Raw genomic sequence first — 26863 nt, 5'->3', positions numbered from 1 at the left:
GTATGTTTATAACAGTTAAGATATCTTATGACATATATAAACACATACTAGATCAGACCAGATATATATATTTATATGTACATATATAATATTGTTTTTTATATATACATTAGTGTATGTTTATAACACTTAAGATATCTTATGACTTGTATCTATATATATGTAAGAGTAATTTGGTGTTGAGGGGGAAGAGGGTCTGCTTTGTTGGGGCTTGCGGATGGAGCGCGGGGGTGAGATGAGGTGACGGAGGAAATAAAAGGAGAGAGTTGGCGCGGGAGAGGGGAGAAGAAAAGCAGCGGGAAATACGTAGCGCTGAGCGGAGCTATATGTTCTTGTTATTTTATATCAGGGGAGTAAATTATATATATATATATATATATACATATATATATACATATACATCCCTATACAGTCTCCGGCCTCATTCCTAAATAAACCTCGAAGCCTAACGAACCCCAGTCAAGAAAAGAGTGTCACATATATATATATATATATATATATATATATATATACTCGTCCGATCCTCGTGTGTGCCACGCCCCCTGATTATGATTCCCTGATCTTGCCCAGCTGTGTCCGATTATATTCGCCCAGTCCTGTCTATTTCAGTCCATGTCTTGCCTTAGTTCATTGTCCGTCATTGATGTTACTGATGTCTGTTGATGTCAGTGCCTGCGTTTTGCCCCCTTTGGTCCTGCCAAAGCGTGTACCCCTTTGGTTTTGTCAATAAATCCCCGTTTTTCCCCGTATTCCGCCTGCCTGCCTGCTTCCTGCCCGTGAGATCACCCGCTTCACCCGGCGATCGCAACCACCGATCGTGACATATATATATGTCAAAAGTTTGTATATGTGTGTATATATATATATATATATATACACACATATACAAACTTTTGTATAATGAACAAAAACGTGTTTATTCGCCAGAATTTTACAACTGACGTTGTACTGTAACAGAGTGGAGATCGCGTGTTTCCTGTGGAGATCCAATTTACGTCGTAAAGATTAGCCCCACTTTGCGTTCTTAAAGATCACGTGTTTCCTGTGGAGGTGACATATTTCCTGTGGAGCTCCACTTTACAGTCGTCTGCAGCTGGACCCTTCTCGCTGACATAGATGTGAATGAGCTGCGCATGTGTAAACGGTGTTGCCACGGACCAATCACTTACCTGCTTCTCCTTTGCTTGAAATAAAACTATTTAATTTGACCGTTTCTTCTTATTTTTTCTTATTTATTATTTTTTTCTTATTATTTCATTGCAGAGGATGTAACTGCTGGTTAAGTTCCGTTGTGTTGTCTGGCAGAAAATATGTAACGCAATTGATAACAGTTTTATATTGGACACGTGAGGAAGGATTAGGGAAAACACGAAGAATGCAAATACGACGTGATTACGTCAATATGCAAATATACGCACGACGTCATCTAGCGACATTTGGCGACTTTTCGAGCAGACTTTAGCTACTTTCCATTGAAAATAATTGGCAACACTGCGCACAGAGAAACAGGAGGGAAGGAGTCGCGCGCGACAAAATGGGTGACCGCAGGAATATTGTGTGTTAGTAAAAATTGTATGTTAGTAATTCATTTCACTAATAATTTTACATTATTTTTGGTAATAAATTCATTTAAGCACCAAACAAATCTGAAGAGCCACTTGGGAGCCGAAAGACCCGGCTCTCTTAAAAGAGCCGGAATTCCCATCACTACTGTCGTGCCCTGTCCTAAGTGTTCTTATAGACACCCCATAGCGACAACAAACTCCACCTGAACTAGTTCAGCGCCCCACCTACAATTTAATAGGATCTAACAATTTAAAAAGCAGGAGAAGCATGTTGGTTGATGCTCTTTATGTGACTTTGTTTAGTTTTGCTTTAATTGTAATAAGGCAGCAAATTTTTGTGGTGTGACATATCGCAGGAATGTTTAAGGGTGCATCACTTATCGCTGCAAAAAATTCAAATAAAGATATTGTGGGGAAAATAAATAAATAAATTACAAATGAATAAAATGTGAAAACCTAAATGAAATCTTACCTCATATATCTCAACTCTCTCTAGTTCTGTGTCTGATACGTGTCTTTTTCGCTGCAATTCATGCTGAACACAGAATCTCCTAACGCTCATTTCAGAGCAAGCCTGGATACCCATCTGCTGTAATGTGGTGGAAATCACTGCACTCATGTCTTGCCAGAGTTAAACAAGACTTTGATTAAATTAACGTATATGCCATTGTGTTGATTTCAAATACGTACAACATCTGCATGCATACTTATTAAGTGCAATACTCAATAACTTCTAGGTCACACAAATCGGAGAAATGAAATATCGAAATGAAGTTCTGCCTCTGGCAAAGTGGAGATTATATTTTCTTTTTATTTTTTGCAGAAAATACCTCCCATAGTGTGGGGAGCTCGCCAAAGAATCGAAATCAGACAAAATGGCGGAACTATTTTGCAGGATTTTGTTTCCGCCAGGTGGGACTTCTTTGTTACAAGGCTTTGGAGTTAGACTGCTGTGGCGGAGTAGGCTAGGTCAGAAGCGTAAATTATCAGTACCATGTAATATTGCGGAATATTGGAATAAGACTTTTCTTATATTAACCTTGATAGAATATCCTAATATCCAGCTAATCAGTAAAAGACATATTTTCGGTTTGCACTACACCCTGTGCTAAAACATCGCATGCGCAGTATAGCACTACACGCCACGGTGTTAAATAAGGACTTTCCGCATGCGCATTTGTAGTGGGTTGGGTTAGCCTATTAGCTGTTGATAATGCTTGATGATTTTAATAGGTGTTTTATGCACCTTATTTCACTTTAATGTTTTGCACAATCTGAGTAGTTTTTGTATTGCATCAGCTCTACCTTTTTCTATCTGTAAAGTAATGAAAAGTGACAGTTTGCACTCTTAGAATCAGATCGAAGTTGCATTCGCCTGCGGCTTTTAACATGAAACCAAAGACTGGAAAAAGAGGGAGCCAGTGTCTCAGCACTGGATGGAAAATATCTCGCCATTTCTCAACCCGAGACTAGAGAAGGGGGCGTTTACCATCCCTGTCGTCTACAGAACTGGCTGTCGGGTGATTCGATGAGGGTGGTGCCAAGCAGGAAGAAGACGTACGACAAGCCCCCATAGGACTTGGTTGCATTCGCCAACCTATGTTTGCCGGTTATAACCGAGAATAATAAGCACCCGACTGAAAGATTCCCTCACACTCATTCCCTCTCGTTAAAGTGATGTTATAACTACACCCGCCTCGTCTCTTGCATTCCACAGCGGAGCACAGTTTAGAGAAATACAAAGACGAGGAGAAACCGCAGTATGGAAACTGAGATCCACGTGCCTGTTGGTTCGCCGGCAATCAGAAAAATCCCAGTTTTTGTTGATGAGCATAACGTTATAGATGGAGCAATGAAATTGATTCAGCAGCTTCGACCATCATGGGACATCTGTTTCGTCAGAACCAAGGTAGGCTCATAATTTTGTGGCTTCACACTAATGCGTCAGTATGCCGACACTCGAAGCCGGCTTGTCGTTTCTAATGCATTCATCTAATTTTCAGCCCGGCTAAAGTAATGCAATTTATTTATCCTCAGATGTATTTGAATACTATCCTCTGAAACATAGTTAATATCCGCGCCAGCCGTCCTGTGTAAGTTATGGAAACCACGAAGAGTGCCTTTATTATAGCATTTTGTTTCCTTTATTTGTACTTGTCTGTAATGTCAATATAAATATTGTTTTTTACGTTGCCCACCAAGCAAAATGCAGTTAAATTGAAAAAATATTTTCTTACAGATGCCTTGCCTTTCGGCAGCATCTACGTCAGAACCTAGATGGTAGCGATGTGATGTTAGGGTTCAGAGGTGATACGTATAGTTCACCGAATTATTCCCGAAAGTCTATTCGCATAAGTAAGCAAACGTGTTTGAATTACACCCTAAAGCAAAAAATTTATTTTTCAAAATGTGTGTGTTTTTTTTATCGGTTCGGCGCATTTTTTCAAATGCATGTGATAACTACTGTAAATAATTTATGTTTTTATTCTTCACTATTTTCGTCTTGAATTATTAGATTATTTATTCACGTATTTGGCTATTTCTTTACCCTAACCAGTTTCATTAGCGTGTACCAAATTATCACATTACTTCACTGCATATTGAATGTCCTACTTGTGTTACTTGTAGAATGATATCTGCAGTCGGTTAATTTGGCTAAAAATATGAACATGCCCTGTCCTGAACCTGTGCTTTACTTGGGGAAAAAAAATTATATTGTATTCTAGGCTGACCTAGCCAGGTACAATTTGTCTATTGTGAGATGCAATTTCAGTGATTACTGAAAGTGGTTAACAAGTAGCCTAATATATTATTCTGACCTTTTAAGTGTAAACTCCCTCAAATGTACACTTTTGTTATTTTCTATTATTCATTTCTATTTTCTCATTATTATTCACTTCCCTATAACTCTAACTCTAACACTAGTTTTGCAAAGACTTAGCTCGGTAGTTTTAAATTTACATGAGCAATCATTAAATGAATAATAAGTATGAATTTTGTAGTACAGCTGAAAATAGCTCAGGTTTCTCAAAGTGGCAATTGTATGTATAAACAGTACTGCTTTTGTCTGTCAAGTTAGTGTTTGGAGTTTTTGCTTGATCAGCTTCCGGGACTCCTGAGCTGTAAATTGGGGCTGAGCCACTGTTGCAGAACACTGCCAGTCTTCATTGGAGCTCTGTGTCATATTACAATATAACTATCTGTATTTCAGCAGGATTAAAGTTACCTACGTGAGAGACAGGGAGAGTCTGTTACATCACAACTCAAGAAGTTGTGATTGAGTAAAGGAAAAAGCTACTGTAAATGCCAAGCTTAGATAGTACCTTTCCAAAATAGTTTCTGTTGGAAGGTCACATTCCCATCCCTCTCTGTTTCAGCCTTGATTCTAGAAGTCATAAATGGTGAAACATACTAACTCGGTTGAAAAATATCTGTTGTTGAATCTTTTTCCAACATTTTTTCCATATAATTTAAATGATGAAGGAAAATATTATATTTATTGTCATCTTGAGAATACTGTACTTGAATAATTGTTAATAATTGAATAATTGTTTTTAATACATAATCAAACCATTGGTCAAAGATTACATGTAGCATCTACTTTTCTGAATAAATGTGTAAAACCATATTGTATTTGTTCAGTTATGGTATTAAAATTATAAATAAAAAGCCAACAAAGAAGGTATTGTCTAATTGAGGCTGGGTTCGTGGAACAGCCTACATGGTAACTGCCTCATTTTTGCATTCTTGGCATGAAAATATTTGTGTTCCTTACATGAAATAATTTCTTGGTTTGAGTATATGGGGGTTATTGTCCCATTTGGAGGAAGTCTCAGATTTCAGTTAAAATAAAGTTATTGTTATTGTTATATTGCTAATGTATTTTTTTTTTTTGGGGGGGGGGGGTGTTTATAAGGAACAGCAGGCTTTTGTATGCCTGGAATTTTGTGTTAACTAACCACCTATTTCAGTGCCTTTTGAAGAAAACTTGAGGCATTTTTGTTAATGATCAGTTTGTTTATATAACCATTAGCTGATTGAAACACAATATATTGGTAAGATTTTATTAAGAACAGGTGGGACCGATGGGACCACCAATAAACTTGTTGGCTACTTCTTGGAAGAATCCCCAGAGGACATGGTCCTCGTACGGGTCTATGGCAACAAGACTGAGCTTATAGTGGATATAGTTTTGCCCTTTTTTGAATTTAATCTGCTGATAAAATCTCCTAAATATCTAGGAAAATGGCACTCGCTACCAATAAGTGGTAAAATATGGCTAGGCAAGTCTGTTACACATATTAGTATACCTGAGCCTCCTCAGAAAGTAACCTGACCTGTCCGTTCTTATAGAGTGCTTTTGTGGTGTTTGCTCAGTCCAGTTTATTATTGAGATCCACTTCTAGGTATTTGTAGATAGGCACCACCTCTCCATTTTCTCCCTGTATAATTATTGGACAGAGGGCCTTACCAGCACAGTGGATCTTCTTTGTCTTCCTGATGTTAAGTACAGCTTATTGTTCACAGCAACAAAGTCCTTCATCATGTTCTTAGAGGATGAACAGGCAGGGTGAAGCAATACTTTTTTTGGGCTAGCCATTTGCTGCTGACAGCTATCTTTGATGCAGAGTCGTAGTCTCATCGACTGATGAGCCAGTTTGGTAGTGAAGGATGAGGGCACGGGTGAGGGGGGAAGGGGAGAAGTAGTTTACACATCAGCTAAATGTGAGGATGAAGGGACTGAAACTCTTCATGCTGGTCATAAGATGTGCTGGATGGGGAAGCAGGCAAGAAGCTATCGCTTGAAGGCTGTCAGAATTGAATTGAATTTTAATTGAAACACTGGTCTTAAGACAGTATTCCCCCTAGTGCAAGACCATGTGTAAACTGTGATTGTCACGCTTTGCAGCTCCCTGGTATTGTTCTGATGGCATTTTTGATGCAGATTTGTGTTTTGCGCAATTACGCCCAGACTACTATTGTTTTCCAGCTCTTTACCGATGGGACCACCAATAAACTTGTTGGCTGCTTCTTGGAAGAATCCCCAGAGGACATGGTCCTCGTACGGGTCTATGGCAACAAGACTGAGCTTATAGTGGACAGAGACCATGAACTGAAGAGTTTTCAGGTGCTTCATGCCAATGGCTGTGCTCCCCGCCTTTACTGCACTTTCCAGAATGGCATTTGTTATGAATTCATGGAGGGAGATGCACTGGGGACGCAGGATGTGAGGGACCCTGTGCTACTCCGGTAAGATGGCATGGTACAGGGATACCATTAAACTTCTTGACTTTTGAAGAGGAGGATTACATCGTAAAATAAACTCTTTGACATTGTTAAATCCTGATATGCAGCTGACTTTTTACAGTTTTTTTTCTCTTTTTATCTTTTTGTGAATGTTATAGCATTATGGAAGCATGGGGTGTATAGTTTTCAATTTTCCACTTCTTACACATATGACCAAAAATAATTTTCATTAAAAAAAAAAAAAGCTATGCACTCCATGCATATTTGATACGTAGCCCTGGAAACTAAAATAGTATTATTAATAATGTGTGTGAGGTGGTTGTAACTAGGGATGTCCCAATCTACTTTTCTGGTGCCTTGATCCAGTCCGATCTATTCAATATTTATATATGCCGACTCAGAGTACTGATTCCATATTATAAATATTTAAAACATACATTCACATATAGTGTCAGTACCTTCATCTGAGTAAGCCTTGCGATTTCACAATATTCTTCCCTATGATGTTTCTGCAAGTATTTCATTAGATTTGTTGTATGAAACAACACTCTGCAATGTCATCCTTTCGAGAGGAGGTAGCAACAAACATTGCAGGTAGCTGATTGGCTACTTTGACTTTCCAGTTTAATGAATTTCCACATGACTTACATCTCGATAGTTTGTAGTTTCCAGCCATGTGCCTCGGGCTATGGGAGGTATTTTCAGCAACAAAAAAAATAAAATTAAAGCAATTAAATGAAAATGCAGTCTCCACTTTGCCGTTTAGTTTTCAAATTCTATGGACAACAAATCCTGCCAAAATGAAAATTAAATTGAAATAACACCATTTGTGTTTTAATTTTCCACTCATGTATGAGTTAGATGTGAAAAATAAAAAAATAAATATGAAAAACCTTTTTGTCTTTTCATTTTCCAATTCACAGCATGGAAATATGTTAATTGGAACGGGGTAGTGGGCAGAGCTATGGATCACTGTTGCATTTGTGGTTTTGCCAATTCCGTTGTCCTGGTGTTCCTTACGCAAGGTCGCCCATGTTATCCAAACTAAAGTCACATGTGGGCTTAGTTAGCTACTCATTTAGCTTCTTAATCATAGCGTCTTATTTTATGGCTCAAGTTATTCCCAGCTTCCTTAGAGGGGAGGGTTCGCAGTGGCACATGCTACACAGTTTATAGTTAAGACATTTTGAAAATGTGAAATAAAACATGAATCGAATTTTTAAACTGTAGCACACAGTTATGCAGGTATGCCATTGTAAGGAATCACTGAAATTAGCCTGGTCCGGACTGCCATGTCTCAAGCTAGGTAGCCAATAACAGAGGTCCCCAACCTTTTTGCCACCACGGATCAGTTTTATTCCGTTAACATGTCTGCGGACCGGGGGTCGGAGGAAGAGGAGGGCGTGTTAAGAGACGTGCGGAGACATGTAATGATTTCCAACTTTTTTGCACCATGAACCAATTTAATGTAAAACAGTATTTTCACAGACCGGTATACAAACAACAAAAAACAAAGTGCGTAAAAATACAACTCATCATCTCGCTGAATTAGTGAAAGCCCTGAGCTTGTTTCCCTCTTACTAGCCTGGTTGGGTTGTGAGCGGAAACATGTAAGAAAGATAATGAGGTGCCCAATATGTAACTTCAGTAAAATACAATTATAACAGACTTCAAGGGACCTGGCAAAACAGCCCATTATATCCAGAGTTGCTATATGCTCAGAACACAACTACAGGACACCATTTACTCATGTCACACCCCAGCAGACACACTTGTGATGTAGATTATTATATTGTACATGTAGTAATCCAACTTTACCTGACCAGATACGTGACTATTAATAATCCCGACTACGTATCTGCGCTGGATATCACTGGCACGCCACGTGCCTTGTAGACAGAGTCTGCTTGTTCGTTATAGCCGAACAAAACTACAGCTAAAAGTTGCCCTGGGGACCAAATTGTTTCTTCGTTATAAGCGAAATTCCATTATATGCAAGTCCACTATACCCGATGCTTTTGCTGCATGTTCTTAAAAGCGCACGGCTGGGACCAGCGGACCTCGTCCGTTATAGATGATATTCCATTATAAACAAGTCCACTATATGGGTATTTTACTGTAATCACCAAGTGCGTTGCCTTATCGCCACTTTTGAGCCACAAATGGAAGTTTTTTCCAAAATAAAACGGCCTCTGTTATCCGTTCGCCGCTGCCCGGCACAAAATGCTCCACGGTCCGGTACCATTTGCCTTACCCAAGATGAATAAGAACTCTACGTTCCATTTGGAAATGTGGCTTATTCAATCAGCGTGTGCGATTGCTGTGTCATGCATTCATTTTGGCAGGATTTTTGTGCATTGAAAACTAAATGGCAAAGTGGAGATTGTATTTTCATTTTATGAATTTCATTTTTTTTTTATGTTTTTTGCAGAAAATACCTCCCAATCAGGCTCTTGCAGCCCATCTGCGCAACTGATGTAAATTATGCAAATATGGCAAAGTAAATAGATCCAGCTTTGGATTGGGTTTCGGTAGCTTATACTGATCAATTAAAAAAAATCCTGGATTGGCCCTGATTCTGATCTTTGACAATGCTTGGGACATCACTTGTTGTAGCCCAGCGTGTTTTCACTGAGCCCAAGAAAGAGGTGAACCTGGGTCATGACTAAGAAAGTGTGCTCCTTTAGGATGATGATTCAGCTGATATGTTGGGTAATGATACATTACAGGTGAGGTAGGGGTTAAGAATTCCGTACCTCCTTTACCTTTTGATAGGCTGATTGCGGCAGAGATGGCTCGCATCCATGCCATTCATGCCCACAATGGCTGCATCCCGAAACCTAACCTATGGATAAAGATGCGCAAGTATTTCTCCCTCGTGGCTACCGAGTTCATAGAGCACACTTCAAACACCAGGTAACTATTATTATGTGCCAAAATGTTTCCAGTTTTTCAGCTGCACTTTCAAAATGTCATCAAATCTGAAGATATATCTTAATAATACTTAAAATGTAAAGTGTATTTGGTCATATGCAGCATTAGTCATTTCAGTGTCCTCTGTGCTCAAAACCGCAACGGGTTCTTTTGCACAGGGGATTCTGCAGGTATTAAATTCATACAGAGCACAAAATTTATAACACTATAGAAGAGAGATTTGTTTCTGTTGGAAAATAACTAAAGTTTAGCTAAACAAAAAAGATTTTCCCCTTATACCCTTGTAATGTAAAGCTTGGAATGATTTTATATATTGATTGATTAGTAAATTTTCCAGATGGTTTCAGCTAGTGTAAAGCAACACTTGGGTAGACCTAGAGCCCCCTTTGAAACTGTTGAACATGCAGAGAGAGTTCAAGACTCCCAACATTTTTGGGAAAACAGATGTGACAGCATTCTAATGACATTTTTTATTTGTGCCACTTAAAGCTTAAATTATATATTTTTTCTGTGTCATGTAGAATTAAACAGGAATTGCCAGATAAAGCTGTACTGGAACAGGAAATGGCCTGGATGAAAGAGCACCTTTCTCAGTTGGGATCCCCTGTTGTTCTCTGTCACAATGACCTACTGTGCAAAAATATAATTCATAATTCTAAGGAAGGTAAGCAAATTCATCTTTAATCTCTCTTGTTTTCATACTACTGTATAATTGTGCCACCGAGGTGATAGTGATTGCTTTTTTTCCTTTAAGGCCATGTTAGGTTTATAGACTATGAATACTCAAGTTACAACTATCAGGCATTTGACATTGGGAACCATTTCAATGAGTTTGCAGGTATGTGAAAATAAACTACAGATAGGAATATTTTATATTATGAATACTATGAATTTTTATATTCAGTCAAAATGCAACTGGCCACATGCAATATGTGGATGTCTTCCCCGTGTCAGGTATGAGCGAGCTGGATTATGGCCTGTACCCCAACAGGGAAATGCAGCTGGAGTGGCTGAACACTTACCTGCTGGCCTATAAGCACTTTACCAAGAAGCGGGAGGCAGTGACTGACTGTGAGCTGGAAACACTCTTTGTCCAAGTTAACAAATTTGCCTTGGTGAGTGCATGAATGCCAATAAAGATCTAATAGCACTTTTTAGTGATCATTCATTAGGGCATCTCATATGCTTTTTCAATGTCATGTAAATTTTTGTGTGATCTGTCTTCTATATATACAGATTTCATATATCACTGTCATTCTTACCACCTGTCTATGTTTTAAGTTGACTGTTTATATCTACTGTTTTTTTATCAAGTTGCTATTAACATCAGAATGGACTAGGGATAAAACATCATATATCATAAGTGGTTTTGCAAGATTGTTCAAGGAATTGAAGGAAACAATTGGTATTTGGTATTAATTACTTTTCAGAAATACTTTGGCAAAGAGAAAATAGAAAAATATTACAGGGCTAGTGTGTCCCATTTTTCTTTTCAGTAACAGAGTGAAGGCAACTGAAAAATTTAATTTAATTGTTTTTTGTTTTATTCTCTCCTTGCAGGCATCTCATTTCTTTTGGGGATTTTGGGCTATCATCCAGGCCAAGTATTCCACTATTGATTTTGACTTCCTTGGGTAAGGGTCTTGCCGTCTGTGTTTAACTGTATTTGCAAACACTGTATGGATGAAGATCTGGATCTTTGAGACTTAAGGAAAATGGCACCAAAATTGTAGTGACATTGTTTAGTGGCAGCAATAAACATTGTATTCCCTGAGTCAAAGGCAACTCTTTGGTTCATCATTAAAAAGAAAGAACATGCTGGTTTACTCAGAACTACTACATGAGCTTCTTTCATTTAAGGCCAGTTCATACTTGACTTTTCCACATGTGCTTTTGGGCAGTGCAGGAGTGAGTGATGGTCAGAGGTAAACCAAGAAAACATAGAGGAAGAATACTTGCTGTAACAGTTATCAGATGTATAAGGAGGTGCAGAGTTACCCACTTATCTATTTTTTTTGTTCTGTCCAGACATTATATCACAATAAGCAGTATTGTCAAAAGCAGCGCTATTCCGGCATTTTAAAATCTTTGTGATGAAACCAAGCTGCCGGTCAGGTTCTGGCTATTATTGTCTGAAGGATTTCAAAATGCCATGATTTGCTATATTACTTTTATACCACCCAAGCCTAAACTAATCACTTTCAAAAAGGTTTACCTGTTTCACTAGACTACTTGTATTTGTGTTTCTTGCGATGCATCTGTCCTCTCCTGATTTAAAAAGGATTTCTTACTTAGCTTGTTGGATTTAGTTGGATTTTCAGTTTAAATAGACTTTATCTTCCTTTACTCACATTTATCTTACATCAGACAAGTTATTCAACTAAGCAAGAAAATCCTGCTTTCTGAAACAGGTCCCCGACCGCAGCCATTTGCATCCACTGCCAAATGTAGAATCAGCACAGACTTCTGTGCCCATAATTGTAAGCAGGCCGAAAGTATACGAGGAAAAGTGAAGTACAAACTAGGCTTTACATGCATTCTACCATCAGCTCAAACCTGGAATTTACACATACTCAAATCAGACGTGCACTATAGGTGGAGATACATCATAATATGGGTGTGTCTCATATAAATCACCCTTATGCACATTCTATCAGTGACGTAAGTGCTTCTAAGAACATTTCCAGCTACGTGCTCTGGTGAGCTGTATTAAGTCAAATACCTCTATATAGCCAAATGCAATATTGCATTTTTTTAAGAAAGCAGAGCTTTTTGCATTTATTATACACCTAGAAATAAATGCTTCAGTCCAGCATGCATGTGAATAATTATATAATTATACTGAAATGTATTAGTATATACAAATATACTACCATTAGGCTAGATTCAAGTGTCAACATGCCTAGTATGTGAATCAGTAAAAAAAAAATACAAAAAATAATTGTTCAGTTAAAAATAGTTAAAACATAGGTTCAAAGGAAGTAATGTGTTCATACTATCTTAAGTTGAAATGCATGTACTTCTGCAAGAGAGGAACAGATGGACAAGGGCGCAAAGACAAAAGCAACCAAGAATATTTCGCCCTCAGCTGGCTAACACTGAATTCGTTTCCAGATAGATTGTGAAACGCAAATCTTTGGGTGCTTTCACACCACAGGACGTTTTTCCAAGAACTAGAGAAACCTAGGAGGAAAACTAGGAGTTTTTCTTGTGTTCACACCACAGTGTCAGGATCGCGGTGAGTGACGGGCAGGCAAGCGGGCAGGAAGCAGGCAAGGAGGAGAAAATGGGGGGAAACTGGGGATTTCTTAAAGTGGCAAGACAGAAGGCTGGTACTAACTTCAATGACGGACAACCAGGCAGGGCAAGACATGGACTGATAAAGAAAAGACAGGGTGAAATAACAAAGAACAGCTGGGTACGATTGGGGTAGCACACATGAATTATCAGGGGGGCGTGGCACACACGAGGAACGTACGAGCCGGGCATGACAGAACCCCCCCCCAAAGGCGCGCACTCCGGGCGCGCTTCAGGGGACGCGATAGACAAGACCAGGGATACAGGGCCCAGAAAACAAGAACAGGACCATTAACAGGGCATCGGGAACAAAACTGAAACAGGAACAGGAAGTGGGACAGGATCTTACATAGGACAGGGAACGTGAACAGACAGATGAGGAAGGGAAACACTGAGGGAACAGGTGGAACAAAAGGGCCAGGAGTGAATGGAGGAGGAACAAAGGGACGAGGAGCAAACAGAGGAGGGACAGAGACGGGAGAACAGGGAGAAAAGGTCGGGGGGAAAAGGGGAGCATAAGGAAGCCCCAGCGGGCGATGGGTAGCAGCCAAAGGGGCCGCAGGCGGCCGGGAGGCCAGAGCAGGAGGGGATCTCAGAGGGGCAGAGGTAGGGCGAGGGACAGACACAGGCGACGAGGAGGAAGTCGGCGAGGGCACCCGGGAAGGTGAGAGGGGGCTGAAGGGAAAACCGGGGAAGGCAAGGAGGGAGGGGGAGCCGTAGCAGGCGAAGGCGAAGCCATAGCAGGCCCAGGGAATGTCCACCGACGCGCCGGAGTAGGGGAACCAGCAGGCGACCGACAAGGAGTCGGAGGCAGGACCGAGGTAGGGCGACGAGGCTTTGGAGGGGGACCTGCAGGTGACCGCCGACCTGGAGCCCCAGGACCCGTAGGTGCCCCCCGAGCCCTAGTCAAGGCGAGCGAGGGCGAGCCAGGGGGCAGGGTGGGTGGAACCCTAACCCCGCGCCTGTGTCCTCTCCCCTTCCGGGACACTGACATGCGGGGTCTAGGCTGGGGTCGATCTCGCCTGGGTGGAGGAGACAGCAAGGAGGTCCCCGAGGGGTCCCACTCAAGCTCTTCTACCTCAACAGAGGGAAGAGCGGTGATCGGGCTCTCTAGGGCCTCCTCAGGGACCAGAGCTAGAGGGCGTACAGTCACAGATGGAGGCAGAGGAAGCGCCTCGGGCTGAGCTGCAGCAGGTGGCGCAGGCGGTTGCTCGGGCTGCGGAGTTGCAGGCGGAGGCGGCTGCTCGAGCATAGCGGCCGGAGGCGGTTGCTCGGGCGTAGCGGCAGGAGGCGGAGGCGGCTGCGCTCTCCTTAACAGGAGCAGCCTCCTCAGGTCCTCTGATATCCTCTCCCAGTCGCCTTGAGATGAGGCGGGAGAGAACACGGCAAAGCTACACCGCAGCTGTGCGGTGAGCTGGTCCACCTCCGGGGAGTCCTGCATAGCCGGTTCCTCCATCACCCACCAGTAAGGTCCCTGGAGGGTGAAGACCCGATCGGCGATGGCCAGCATAGCCGGGCCCTCCAGCTGGGGCGCAGCGCCTGCAGCAGGCAGAGGCGGGGCAGCGCCTCATGCGTAGCAGCTGTAGCAGGCGGAGGCAGCGCCTCGGGCATAGCTGCTGCAGGCGGCGGGACTGGTAGAACCTGTGCAGGCAAGACGGGCATGGCCCCTTTATGAGTCCGGGGCACCCATGGGATGGAGTCTCTCACCACGCTGTCCCCCTTGTTGGCTAGTCAGGCTGACCGGTAAAAATACCGCTCGAGGGGCGGCGGTAGCTCCGTGGCAATGGGGCACGCTCCCAGGGAGGGGGGAGCTGCCCATGCAAGCAGCTTAGCAGCGGTGGTGTCCTCCGAGGTGAACCTCAGCACTTCCCGGATCAGGAGGGGTTCCTCCTCATTCTCAGCCGGGAGCAAAGCCGCGGTGAGATAGCAGGCTCCCAGGCTGATCATCGGCGCCTCCGGTGTCCTCCTTCTCCTCTGATTTCTTCTCTTTGGTATGTCTGTCATTCTGTCAGGATCGCGGTGAGTGACAGGCAGGCAAGCGGGCAGGAAGCAGGCAAGGAGGCGAAAATCGGGGGAAACTGGGGATTTATTAAAGGGGCAAGACAGAAGGCTGGTACGGACATCGACAAACATCAATGATGGGCAACCAGGCAGGGCAAGACATGGACTGATAAAGAAAAGACGGCGAAATAACAAGGAAAAGCTGGGTACGATCGGGGAAGCACATGTGGATAATCAGGGGGGTGTGGCACACACGAGGATCGTACGAGCCGGGCATGACACATAGGAACTTTATCTGATTGCAGTTCCTTGGAGGCAGTTCTTTTTTAGTTCTTTCTTCAGGTACTTTTTGTTCGAACACTAACGGTTACACTTTGGTCTAATATAGCCAGTGCCAACGGTGAAACTTGGTAGCACTTATATATATATGTATATATAAAGCTCGATCTGCTGGACAGATTTAATAAGAATTATAAACATGTTGTATAACTAAAATGTTGTCAATGTGACCGTGTCCCATTTTGATTGCGAATGATTACCCCAGTAACTAACAAACAACAAAATGATTTGTTCATCATCATCATGTTTTTTGGGGTAGCAGTGTAATGTCATATGAATTTATATACGTATGAAGTTTAACCCACAAGCTTTTTGTATCTCCCATGCTTATTTTCTATAAAAGTTCACAGTTCCTGTCGTGCGGTGTGAAAGCGACATACGAAAGTGGCTGGAAACTATAATAGTCTCCAGTTGAGGTGGCTCAGGAACTTGTAAACAGGGACCAAGTTCCAGAACTTAAGTGTGAAAACACCTAAAAGACAAAATTTTGAACCATTAACAATGGGTATTATTTGTCCTGTGTTTTAGTGCACATTGTTTCATACAGACAATAGGTCAGTGAAACTCAGTGACAAGAATACTTGCCTAATTGGTAACCATTTTACACATGATGGTGTCAATGTGTGGGTTTGGGTGGCATTGACTGGTAATTGGTTTAGAATTATACATCACAGACTACGGTGTAGCATATAAGTTTGTCTGGGCTAGGCAATTGATTGCATTTTTTTATCAGCAATGTATTCTAAACTATCAGTCCCTGATACTAATAATTGTAACATTTACACCTTATGTATTGGTTACATATTTTCTTATTTACAAAGTTGTTTTGATTAAAGGGGAAAGCCAAAGCAGAAATTGTATATGGATTTGTCGTTAGATAAGTGTGGATCATTCTCACTGACTAATTGACATATCAATGTTGATTTCAAGAAAGACTCATTATAAAACCTCATTGTCTAAAACGTCATTTAGCCATTCTGCTTTGCTTCTGAGGTAGTTAGTTTCAATATATTACAATTTATTTATGTAATAAAAGCATTTAAATGATCCAGGGCAGGATTTACAGAGAATAAAATGAAAAACAAAACAATTGAGCAAAAAAAATATATCACCATACAAATCAAGTACCACTTTACAGTAAGACTAATCAGGTTATTAATTAGGTTGTATCACCATGTAAATCTGTAATAGACAATTATAAAGAAGTTTAAAATACACCCTTTTTTTATTAATGAGTTACTTCCATTTATAAGTGACAATAGGGAACCTTATTGTAAAAGTGGTACCGCAAATTGTTTGTGTGCGTTGCATGTAATACAGTTAAAGGATTTAAAAGTATTTTATCTAGTTTTGTGGTGTTTGATCTTAACACTATTATGATTTTTGGCTATCTATTTGGGGAAAATGGTTATAAATCATTAAATCACACTTATGTCTTCATTTGCCCTGTCATGCAGGTATGCAGCATTGCGGTTTAACCAGTACTTCAAGATCAAGCCAGAAGTCATGGCTCTGAAAATTCCGGAATAAAAAGCAAGGATGTCTGACAGTGGTAGCAGATCCATTTTCTCTAAGAAGAGGATATGGATAGGGCCACTATGAGGGTAATGTTTTTAAGGGAAGTATGGATGAAGTAACAGATTATTAGTGTGGTAACTGAGGAGGAATAACTGGGAGGAGCAATGTGGTTGGGGTGTTTCTTTAATCAAGTTTGTCCACCTAAGCATACTCATTTTTCTTAGTAAACCCCTGCTTGGTTACCTACTGAGAAGAGATTGTTGTTCAGTTCTTTTCTCTTCCCATGTTAAATAGGTATGCAGTGTTGAAAATTCCCACATTTACAGATAAAGGCAAGTTAGTCAAAATTCTCAAAATCAATCTAAAGTTGGTCTTCAGCAATTAGCTTCTCTTGATGTCCTGTGGGCTTTGCTGTAAGAAGAGAGACTTGTCATTTGGTAATTCTCCTTGGAGGATTTTCAGATTTTAGAGCAATCTTGAAAGAAGAAAGAGTGGAATGATGCCCCCAATCCAATTGTAGCTTTGCGCTTTGTAATTATGTGTTATTTGTTTCTTAAGTAAAGGAGCTCGTTGTAGAAGCTGAGGTCACACCAGTTTTTTGAAAAGTCATGCATAAGAAGTTTGTGCATCTCCAGTAAAATGTCCTCTAGAAACTCCGTACAGCATCCTTACTTTCTTAGTCACAGCAATTGGACATCTGTACTGTATTTTAGAAATGTATGATCAGAAACAAATTTCCACCCACGAGTATACCTACCACTTACTTTCACCATAATGACAAGCACATTACTTTTGGGGGAAATATTAATTCAAAATGTGCAACTGCATATCTGATGTCTTTACCAGTTTGCTATCTGTGAATGATTTTGAATTATTTTTTTTATTTATTTTTTTTTGGGGGGGGGTTAAAATGACTAATGTACACTCTAACTGCAGTGGAAATTCCACTTATTTATTTAATACACTTTTTTGTTTATTAAACTAAATTTCATTTGCAATTAACACATGTCATGTCCTCAGTTCTCTGGCTGGTGAATTACTTTACTGTTATTTTGTCAAGTCCAGCTTGAGCTCTGCTCAAGCTTGTCCCTTCACAGGCCGCTTGTTGGTTGAATAATGTAATATAAACATGTTGTGGGCCGTGTAAATAAAATCACAAGTTGACTGATAATGCAAAATCAAAAGCTCATCACTAATCATATCCCAGTTGCAGGACACCCTTCTTGGGATGCGTTAATTTTCTTCATTTATCACCATGAACTCGACTATATGGTTAGGAACTCAAGGTACCTCTGACTGTTTTTCCTTATTTTTCATTGCTAAGGTTTTTTGTCCACTGTGTGTGTGTGTGTGTAAGAATATCCTTTATCATGTACTTCATTTATACTCATGTAAGCCCTGGTCAGACCACTGTGATAAAACACTTGTGTAGGAACTAGATTAATTGGCCACTGAAATAAGCATAGCATCTGGAGACTAGCCTCACCTGGCTGAAGTAATTAACTGTTATTTTCACTTGATGCTTCCTCTGTTTGTAGTGCCCACTATGAAGAAAAAATTAACCTCTGCATTTTAGTTGGCCAGTTCTTTATGGAATCATTTAGGTACTTCATAGGCCACCAGAATTGGTTGATGTCCTGCTCAATGGCTTTGAATATGTCTGTACAGAACTCAGATAATCGAGAGAGCAGAGCCAAAACATAGTTCTGCCTCCTCTAATCCTTGTTAATAACAAACCTGTTCGACATTCCACCATCCGATACCATGCCTCTCTTACTGGCCAGGCACTTCATTCTTTTAAAATATACACCTTGAAATGTTACAAATTTCATTGCCGGGGTCATCCCATCAAGTACTTAAACAGCATCAGTCTCCTATAGTGTAAGAACCTGTTCTTTGATAAACCTCAGGACAGGGCCTCCAAGTCTTATGAAAGGTCTTTAAGGACCATCCAATTCTGGTAGCCGTTTGGGCAATGAGGAAACAACTTTTGCACAAAGTGTCTGCTTTGAAATAAATGAAAGAGATGTTTTTTTGGCATGTTATGCTTGCCTACTAGGACTGTGACTGTTGCAAACACCCCATCCTCATATAAACTAATAGTGTTGAGCCAATTTTTCTAACCTAAAGTTAAACTCTAAAGCCCCTGACCACCGATGTGTGTGTGTGTTTGTGCACACGAGTATGAACAACCATGTACTGGAAAAAAACGTATTTATTAAAATAACTAAGGCTTTATTCTGTCAAAATTCTTAAAAAATAAGGACCAACGGTTAAATGGGGTACTATAGTCACTCTCTAGTCTCCCTGCATGCAGGCTGCATCTCAGTTACCATTGTCAACTTAACATGGTACTCCATCTAGCCTCTCAAATCATGATAGTAGACGCTATAAGCTTGGGCCGTGGTGTACCTTGTAGGATGTCTTTATTAAAATAACTATGCCTGATTCCACAGTTCCTACACCGCCCTACACTTCCATGACTTGCGAAATAAGAAAAGCAGACTTCTGTCTCGTCTGTATAGTTCTTATGTTCTTATGTTCTAATATACCCAGATGACCCTGGGTTCCAAAACGGCACATGTCTCCAAGACTTTTGGGTGGATTTCACCGTAACTAAAACCAATGTATCATTCCCCTTTTCTGAACTAATATATCAAGACCCAACCACATACTACATGCTACACATGCTACAAACAGAATAATGGCACTAGGTGGATCGGAGGCAATACCACGAATTGTGACACGACCTTCGTTAGCAGCATGTACGGCTCTCCTGTCTCGTTCTTGGGGCCCAGTAATGGAACTTATTGGGTGGACGGAGTGGCTTGGTTATGCGGACCTCGTGCATACTTTGTCCTACCACCGAACTGGTTTGGAGTGTGCGCTCCTATTTTTGTTTCAGATCACACCTTCCTGATAGCACAGGGAAGTAAGGTTTCCATCAGAAGCAGGAGGAAGCGTTCGATATCAATACAACCCCATGACAGTTTGTGGGGAACAGACTTACCCCCTGAACATAAACTGTGGGGAACAGGCAGTAAAGTTGCGCTGTCCCTATTCCCCTGGGCAGGAGTCGGAAAGCTCATGCTGCGAGTAGAAACTCTAAATTATAGACTATGTCTTTTCATAAATAGTTCGATACTAATTGATCAACAACAAAACGAACAATTGGACATAACCAGACAGATGGTAATCCAGAATCGTATGGCATTAGACCTACTGACAGCTGCACAAGGAGGAGTATGTGTCCTCCTGAATCAAACGTGCTGCACTTACATTCCTGACATGTGCACTCACCTAATATGACAATTGCCCTCGACCGCCTCCGTGACTTACAAAAAGTGATGACCATGGACAGTCAACCGCAGTCCTCCTGGCTGGACTGGTTTGTTACAGGAACATGGTGGTCCATACTGATGAAAATGTGCCTACCTTTTGTTTTGTTTTTTATTTTGTTTTTCTGTTGTTTTATAAATGTTATACCATGTTTGAAAATGTTTATTAATCAAGCTCTTAATGCCGCTTTTCGGACGCACAGTACAATGTTTCTCTCCCTTACTCTGAATATGGAGACAGAGCCTGTTTCCAGCGATAGCGATGAAGAAGACATGTAATTCATAATGATGGCTGAGCCGAAAGCACCCGTGCAGGGCTCGGACCTGAAGTAACGGAATTAGATGTTTTTCTATGATAAACAGGAGGAACGACTCCTGATGGTTTTCTGTACTCCACAGTTAGGATGATGATGATGTGATCTAAATGACGGTTGTACTGGAAATGCTTTTGCAACTTGTACAATACTGATGCTTCTGATCATACTGTCATGATAAACAGGAGGGACTGTTAGGTTGAAGAAACTGTTATTAATCATTCTGTTATCACTCCTGTATGATCAGCAATGAATGTAAATATGTATATACATTATTTTGTTTTTCCCTAGCCTCATACTTTAGATTATATTAATAATAGCATTCCCACCTTAGCAAAACCAGAACTTTCTCTCACCTCCCTATTCTGCATGACTCTTGCGCCTCCCACTGACTATAAATAAAGGAGTCAAGGGGAACCACCCTTTGTAACACATTCTGCTGTAGTTTGCATTGCAGAGAGTGTGGGTACCCTTGCAAGTAAAAACTATAAAGTGTGTTGTCTCAATAAAAGGTGGAGTTGGGGTGGAAACGCCGGGAGCTTTCCCCAACACCTATAATGCCTTCCTTCAATTTTTTCATGCCAAAATTTCTGCTATTTATGCCCCTCTGGACAGAAACCACTCAGTTGCTGATCCAATCTTCCTATCTGACAAGAGACCAGAATATCTGCTCTTCTTGAACACTGCATTAGTCATAAGAACATAAGAAATTTACAAACGAGAGGAGGCCATTCAGCCCATCAAGCTCGTTTGGGGAGAACTTAACTAACAGCTCAGAGTTGTTAAAATCTTATCTAGCTCTGATTTAAAGGAACCCAGGGTTTTAGCTTGCACTACACTAAAATGTTCTCCTGCTAATTTTCACTTATGGCCACGAGTTCTAGTATTTAAACTAATATTGAAATAGCCATTTGGCTGAACAGCATCCAGACCCGTTAGAATCTTATGCATCTAGATCATGTCCCCCCTTATTCTCCTTTACTTGAGGCTAAACAGATTCAGCTCAGTCAACCTCTCCTTATAAGACATTCTTCTAAGACCAGGAATCATTTTCGTAGCCCTACGTTGTACCTTTTCCAAGGCAGCAATGTCCTTCTTAAGGTATGGTGATCAAACCTGCACACAATATTCTAGGTGGGGTCTTAGTAAGGAATTATATAATCATAGCATCACCTCCTTTGACTTAAACTCCACACATTTAGAGATGTAACCCAACATCCTATTGGCCTTTTTTATTGTTTCCCCACACTGGCGAGAGTGGGACATGAAAGGATCAACATATACACCGAAGTCTTTCTCATAATCAGCTACCTTTATTTCAATAGAACCCATAAATTAACTGTACTTTATATTTCTGCTCACTGTGTATCAACCCAGTCGGTAATTAAATCCAGATCCCATTGTAGCCTTTCCGCTGCTAGATCAGCTACACCACCCACCTTGGTGTTGTCTGCAAATTTAGCCAGTTTACTATATGCATTGGTGTCTATATCATTAATGTAAATTAGGAATGATAGTGGTCCTAAAATTGAACCCTGCGGTACCCCACTATGAATGCAGTCCCACTGTGACATTGTGCCTCTAATAACTACTTGCTGTTTCCTGTCAGTTAACCAGTTTTTGATCCAAGCTGCTACAGTTACTAAAATCCCTGCAGCTTTGAGCTTAAGCAAGATCTGTTACCCCGATAAGCCAGTAATCCCGCTTTGTAGTGCAGGCCACAGGCCTCCACCCATGGGGCTCGACTGGGCATAGCCTGAATGGGTAACGTGGGTTCACCCTCCTACGGGCCCACCACATCAGGTGGAGCTATGGAGGTCAGGTGCAGTGTACACCAGGTGGCTGTTGAAGGCGGGAGACCAATCTCTAGTTACCAAAATTGGTTCTCAGCACATGGAACATAGAGCCTGAGCTGGTGAGGGAGGTAAAGAGATACCAATTAGATATAGTCGGGCTCACCTTGATGCACAGCTCGGGCTTTTGAACCAAACTCCTGGAGAGGGGCTGGATCCTATTTCACCCTGGAATTGTTCATAGTGAGAGGTGCCGGGCAGGTGTGGATCTACTTATGGTTCAATGACAGTATGTCGGAGCTCACCCCGGTGAATGAGAGGGTTATCTTTCTTCAGCTTTGAGTCAGGGGAAGGGCTCTAACTTTCTGTGAGTATGCACCAAACACCAGTTCAGAGTATCTGGCCTTTTTGGAGACCTTGGAGGGGGTGCTGGATGGCATCCCTTCTGGGGACTCCATTGTTCTGCTGAGGGACTAACGCTCACGTGGGTAATAACAGCAAAACCTGGAAAAGTGTGATTGGGAGGAATGGCCTGTCTGATTGGAATCCAAGTGGTGGTCAGTTAGTTTCTTGGGTGGACACTTGGAGGCTGCTGGGAATGCTGTAGAGCAGGGGTGGCCAATCTTATCCGCAAAGGGCCAGTGTTTGTGCAGGTTTTTGGGATATCCTGTAGGTCAGCTCTTCACTCTTCAGCCAATCAGTCCTCTAATTAGTAATCTAATTAAGGAGTTGCAGTGAAAACCTGCATACAAAATGGCCCTTTGTAAATAAGATTGGCTGCCTCTGCTGTAGAGGCTGCTGGGATCAGTCCTAAGCTACATCAGGAAGTGTATAGAGGATGTGACCACAAGTCCATCACCATCCAAATGAACCAAAAACCTTGACTGAATACAGAAGTGCACTCCCTGCTGAGAATCCATGATGCTACATTTAGGGATGGTGATGCAGTAGCATTCAGAGCAGCCAGAAGGAACTTGTCGGTGGGCATAAGCAGAGCAAAGTCCATATATGCTCTCAAGATCCAGGGCCATTTCAATTCAAATGACCCACAAAGTATGTGGAAGGGTATCACTACCTACAAGAAGAGTGACGCACAGTGTCTGGTCTCCCTGACACCTTGAGTGCCTTCTACGCTCGTTTTGAGGCCTCTAACACCACATGGTTCACCCCTTCCCCCAATGAGCCCCCAGAAATCAGCGTAACAACAGCGGAGGTCAGGAGAACGCTGCAGAAGGGCAACCCTAGGAAGGCCTCAGGCCCTGATGGGATTCCAGGCAAGGTTCTGAGGGACTGTGTACACCAGTTGTCTGAGGTCCGGACGGACATTTTTTCGCTGTCCCAGGCCATAGTCCCATCATGCCTCAAGACATTCACAATCATCCCTGTGCCAAAGACCTCCGCAGCTTTGTGCCTCAACGATTACCGCCCGGTTGCACTCACCCCTATAATCATGAAGTGCTTTGAGAGGCTGGTGATGCCTACTTCAGACCATCAATGTGGCTGAAGACTCTCACCAGTACGAGTACAGGTGAAACTGGTCCACAGCTGACCCCATCTCTGCTGTGATACTCCAGGCCCTCTGTCACCTGGAGTATAAGGACTCCTACGTGAGGCTGCTGTTTTTGGGCTTAAGCTCTGCATTTAACACCATCATTACACAAAAGCCTGTGACCAAGCTGGCAGCATTGAGTACCTCCTCATACCTGTGTAACTGGGTCATGGATTTCCTGACCTACATGCCACAGAGAGTAAGGATTAATTACAACATATCCTCCACTATCCACCTGAGCACTGGCTCCCCCCAGGGCTGTGTGCTCAGCCCACTGCTGTACACATTAATGACTAATTACAACAGAGGTCACTACAAGAACAACCTTGTGGTGAAGTTTGCAGATGACACAGCAATGGTAGGACTCATCACCCTTGGGGACGAGATGGCGTACAGGTTGGAGGTGAAGGACCTGATACGGTGGTGCAGGGACAACAACCTCATTCTCAACATCTAGAAGACCAAGGAGATGGTTGCGGATTTCCACATGACTGGCACTGCCCCCCTTCCACTTTACCTAGATGGAGCTGCTGTGGACATGGTCATGGGGTACACCTGACCAACACCTTCATCTGGCGCACCAACACTGAGGCTATCATTAAGAAGGCCCACCACCACCTCTATTTCATGAGGAAGCTGAAGAGAGCAGGACTGGAGGCTGATGCCCTCAGGTCCTTTTACAGATGTGTGGTAGTGTCTGTCCTGACCTCCTGCCTCATCATGTGGTATGGCAGCTGCACTGTGGCAGAGAAGGGGGCGTTACAGAGGATGGTAAAATCTTCCCAGAGGACCATCGAGTGCAGCTTTCCACCCATCGGGAATATATACACCACTAGATGCAGGGAAAAAGCCACCTGCATCCTTCATGACTCCACCTACTCTGCACATGAACCATTCATCCCCTTGCCATCGGGATGGAGGCTGCGCTGCATCCAGGCAAAAACATCCAGACTGAGAAACAGCTTCTGTCCAACTGCAGTCAGACTGTTAAACTGCTCCACCACCCAAATATTGAAAATTTTGCACTGTGGTAACATGCCTTGATGTTGCAACATATCACTTGTTACCATAGCCACGCTGCACACTCTGAGACTTAAGAAACTATCTTTTGTTCTTATCATGTCAAGAGGTTTGAATGACAATAAAGTTGATTGTGGAGTCCAGCATCCAGTTGTAGAATGAGGAGCTAAGCCCCAAATGTAGGAGCTTAGCAACAAGCAGGGATGGAAGGATTATGTTGTAGTCTGAGCTCTAGTGCACAAACAGCAGTCTGGCATAGCAATTTCTATTTTATAGGTCACACAGAGTGGTGGAGATGGCATTTCCTGTGACCTGTTGGTAGTAAGCAAATTGTAAGGTAGGTCTAGGCTATCCGGTAAGATATCCTTAAAGTATTTCAACACCAGCCACTCAAAGCACTTCATTGAGATGGGGCAAATGTATCTTTGCAGTAATCATTAAGGCAGTCTGCTTTGGCTGGGATCATGTTTGCTGGGACAGTTGACTCTTTCAGAGAGTGATTCAAAACGTCAGTGAAGACATCTGCTGTCGCAGCAGGCTTTTAAAATATGTGCAGAAACTGTCAGGGCTCGCTGCTTTGAGTCAGTTGAAAGTTATTTAGATGACTTAGGTGACTGTTCACAAGCCTCCATTTCTGTCTTCTACTGCCATCTAGTGCTACTGCTTCAGTTTGGGGTCTTAGGTGTATCAGATGTACCTTTTCAACCATATAACATTTTTGTGAAGTGGTAATAAGATCCATGGAAGATCAAATAGAGTAAACAGCATTATAGGGTCAACTAGAGTTTACAAGATCAAGCATCTGCAGTCATTGTTCCCTTTGCTGCCACAAAGCGGTGTTGTTTTAGTTTTAGTGCACTTTGTCTAAAAATTAAAACAGTGCCAGATCATCACCCATATAATGTATCTGCAAAGTTTGGAAAATACTCAACAAATAATTTTTGAGTTATCATGCTAAGAAGATCAAATGTCTGAGTCTGCGTGTGATTTGTCCTGGTGCGATTTATCTAAAAATTTGACTCAGCTTCACACCAAGACTCTGTGTCTGCAATTTTCAAAGATCTTTTACATACTTTTTGAGTTTTCCTGTTTGTGGAAGTAGAATTGTTCCAAAATCTCATGTTTTCTCTATACAATAAATGCAATAAACGCAGACCTGTACAAAAGCTTTATTTATGCAATATTAACCATTCACCTGTTGATCCTGATCCAGATTTAATGTTAGAAAATTGTAATTTATCCATTTTTCTATAGTTTTCTCTTGTTAATAATAAAAGAACTATTAATCAAATGTAGCTAGTCAATATGACTACAATAAAGGCCACCGCAGCAGAGTCTGTAGCTTAACCCTGGAAGCACAGGGAATGAGGAAGTAGATGTCCACAAAGAAATAACAATCTATAGTTCTCTCATACACTGCTTGTGAACTCATGTAAACTGCATGTCTTTGAGCTCCAGGAGGAAGTCAGAGTACTGGAGAAAACCTTGACAAATACAGAGAGAACATGAGAACTCTATAAATCATCAATTTGTTTTCATATTTAGTTGTTTAAAAAAAGTTCATAAATCCATCAGCAGATGAACATACAATGTATAGTTTTTCTTGTTAAAACCAAGATTAGTTCTTACAGGACAATATATTCTTTGTCAAGAAAATAAATTTCTTTTGCTCTTCTTTGCCTTGACCTATATTTAATTCTTTGGACCTGCAAAAGTATACTAAGGAAGTCTGTTTTCAATGATACTCTATACAAGTACAGTACATTTATATACAATCCGTTCCACAGGTCCCCCATTTCAAGTGTCCTTCACAGTATTTCTCCAGGATACGGAATATTAACATTTTTTGTTGCTTTGTTGATAGTATTATCCAACATATAGCCCTTTTGTACATGTGGGTATTTCACAGATGCAATTCAGAATATACTTTAGATACCATCATAAACAA

The 26863-nt window shown here is 41.5% G+C and overlaps 1 protein-coding gene across 2 annotated transcripts; it reads left to right on the top strand.

The window, feature by feature from the left end:
* The first annotated feature begins 2374 nt into the window (after positions 1-2374).
* Positions 2375-18946, top strand: etnk2 (ethanolamine kinase 2). 2 transcript variants are annotated; one of them, XM_049022578.1, is made up of 9 exons: positions 2375-2477; positions 3073-3474; positions 6556-6815; positions 9588-9728; positions 10268-10410; positions 10501-10584; positions 10701-10861; positions 11307-11380; positions 16841-18946. In XM_049022578.1, the coding sequence occupies exons 2-9, from the start codon at positions 3328-3330 to the stop codon at positions 16911-16913; spliced, it is 1083 nt and encodes a 360-aa protein (XP_048878535.1). In that variant the 5' UTR covers positions 2375-2477; positions 3073-3327; the 3' UTR covers positions 16914-18946. The 2 variants fall into 2 exon arrangements, with proteins under 2 accessions (XP_048878535.1, XP_048878534.1); XM_049022577.1 differs by lacking the exon at positions 2375-2477 and having other exon boundaries at positions 2558-3474.
* The last annotated feature ends 7917 nt before the right edge of the window (positions 18947-26863 follow it).

The sequence above is a fragment of the Brienomyrus brachyistius genome, chromosome 8, assembly GCF_023856365.1.
Source record: "Brienomyrus brachyistius isolate T26 chromosome 8, BBRACH_0.4, whole genome shotgun sequence".
Lineage (NCBI taxonomy): Eukaryota > Metazoa > Chordata > Actinopteri > Osteoglossiformes > Mormyridae > Brienomyrus > Brienomyrus brachyistius.
The sequence above is the reverse complement of the archived record's forward strand: the minus strand, read 5'-3'. Positions and strand labels throughout refer to the sequence as shown.

Excerpts from the sequence above, each read along its gene's own strand:
- etnk2 (XM_049022578.1), top strand. The coding sequence starts at position 3,328 with ATGGAAACTGAGATCCACGTGCCTGTTGGTTCGCCGGCAATCAGAAAA. Across the intron at positions 6,816-9,587 it reads AGGGACCCTGTGCTACTCCG|GCTGATTGCGGCAGAGATGG; the intron begins GTAAGATGGCAT and ends ACCTTTTGATAG. Across the intron at positions 11,381-16,840 it reads ATTGATTTTGACTTCCTTGG|GTATGCAGCATTGCGGTTTA; the intron begins GTAAGGGTCTTG and ends CCTGTCATGCAG.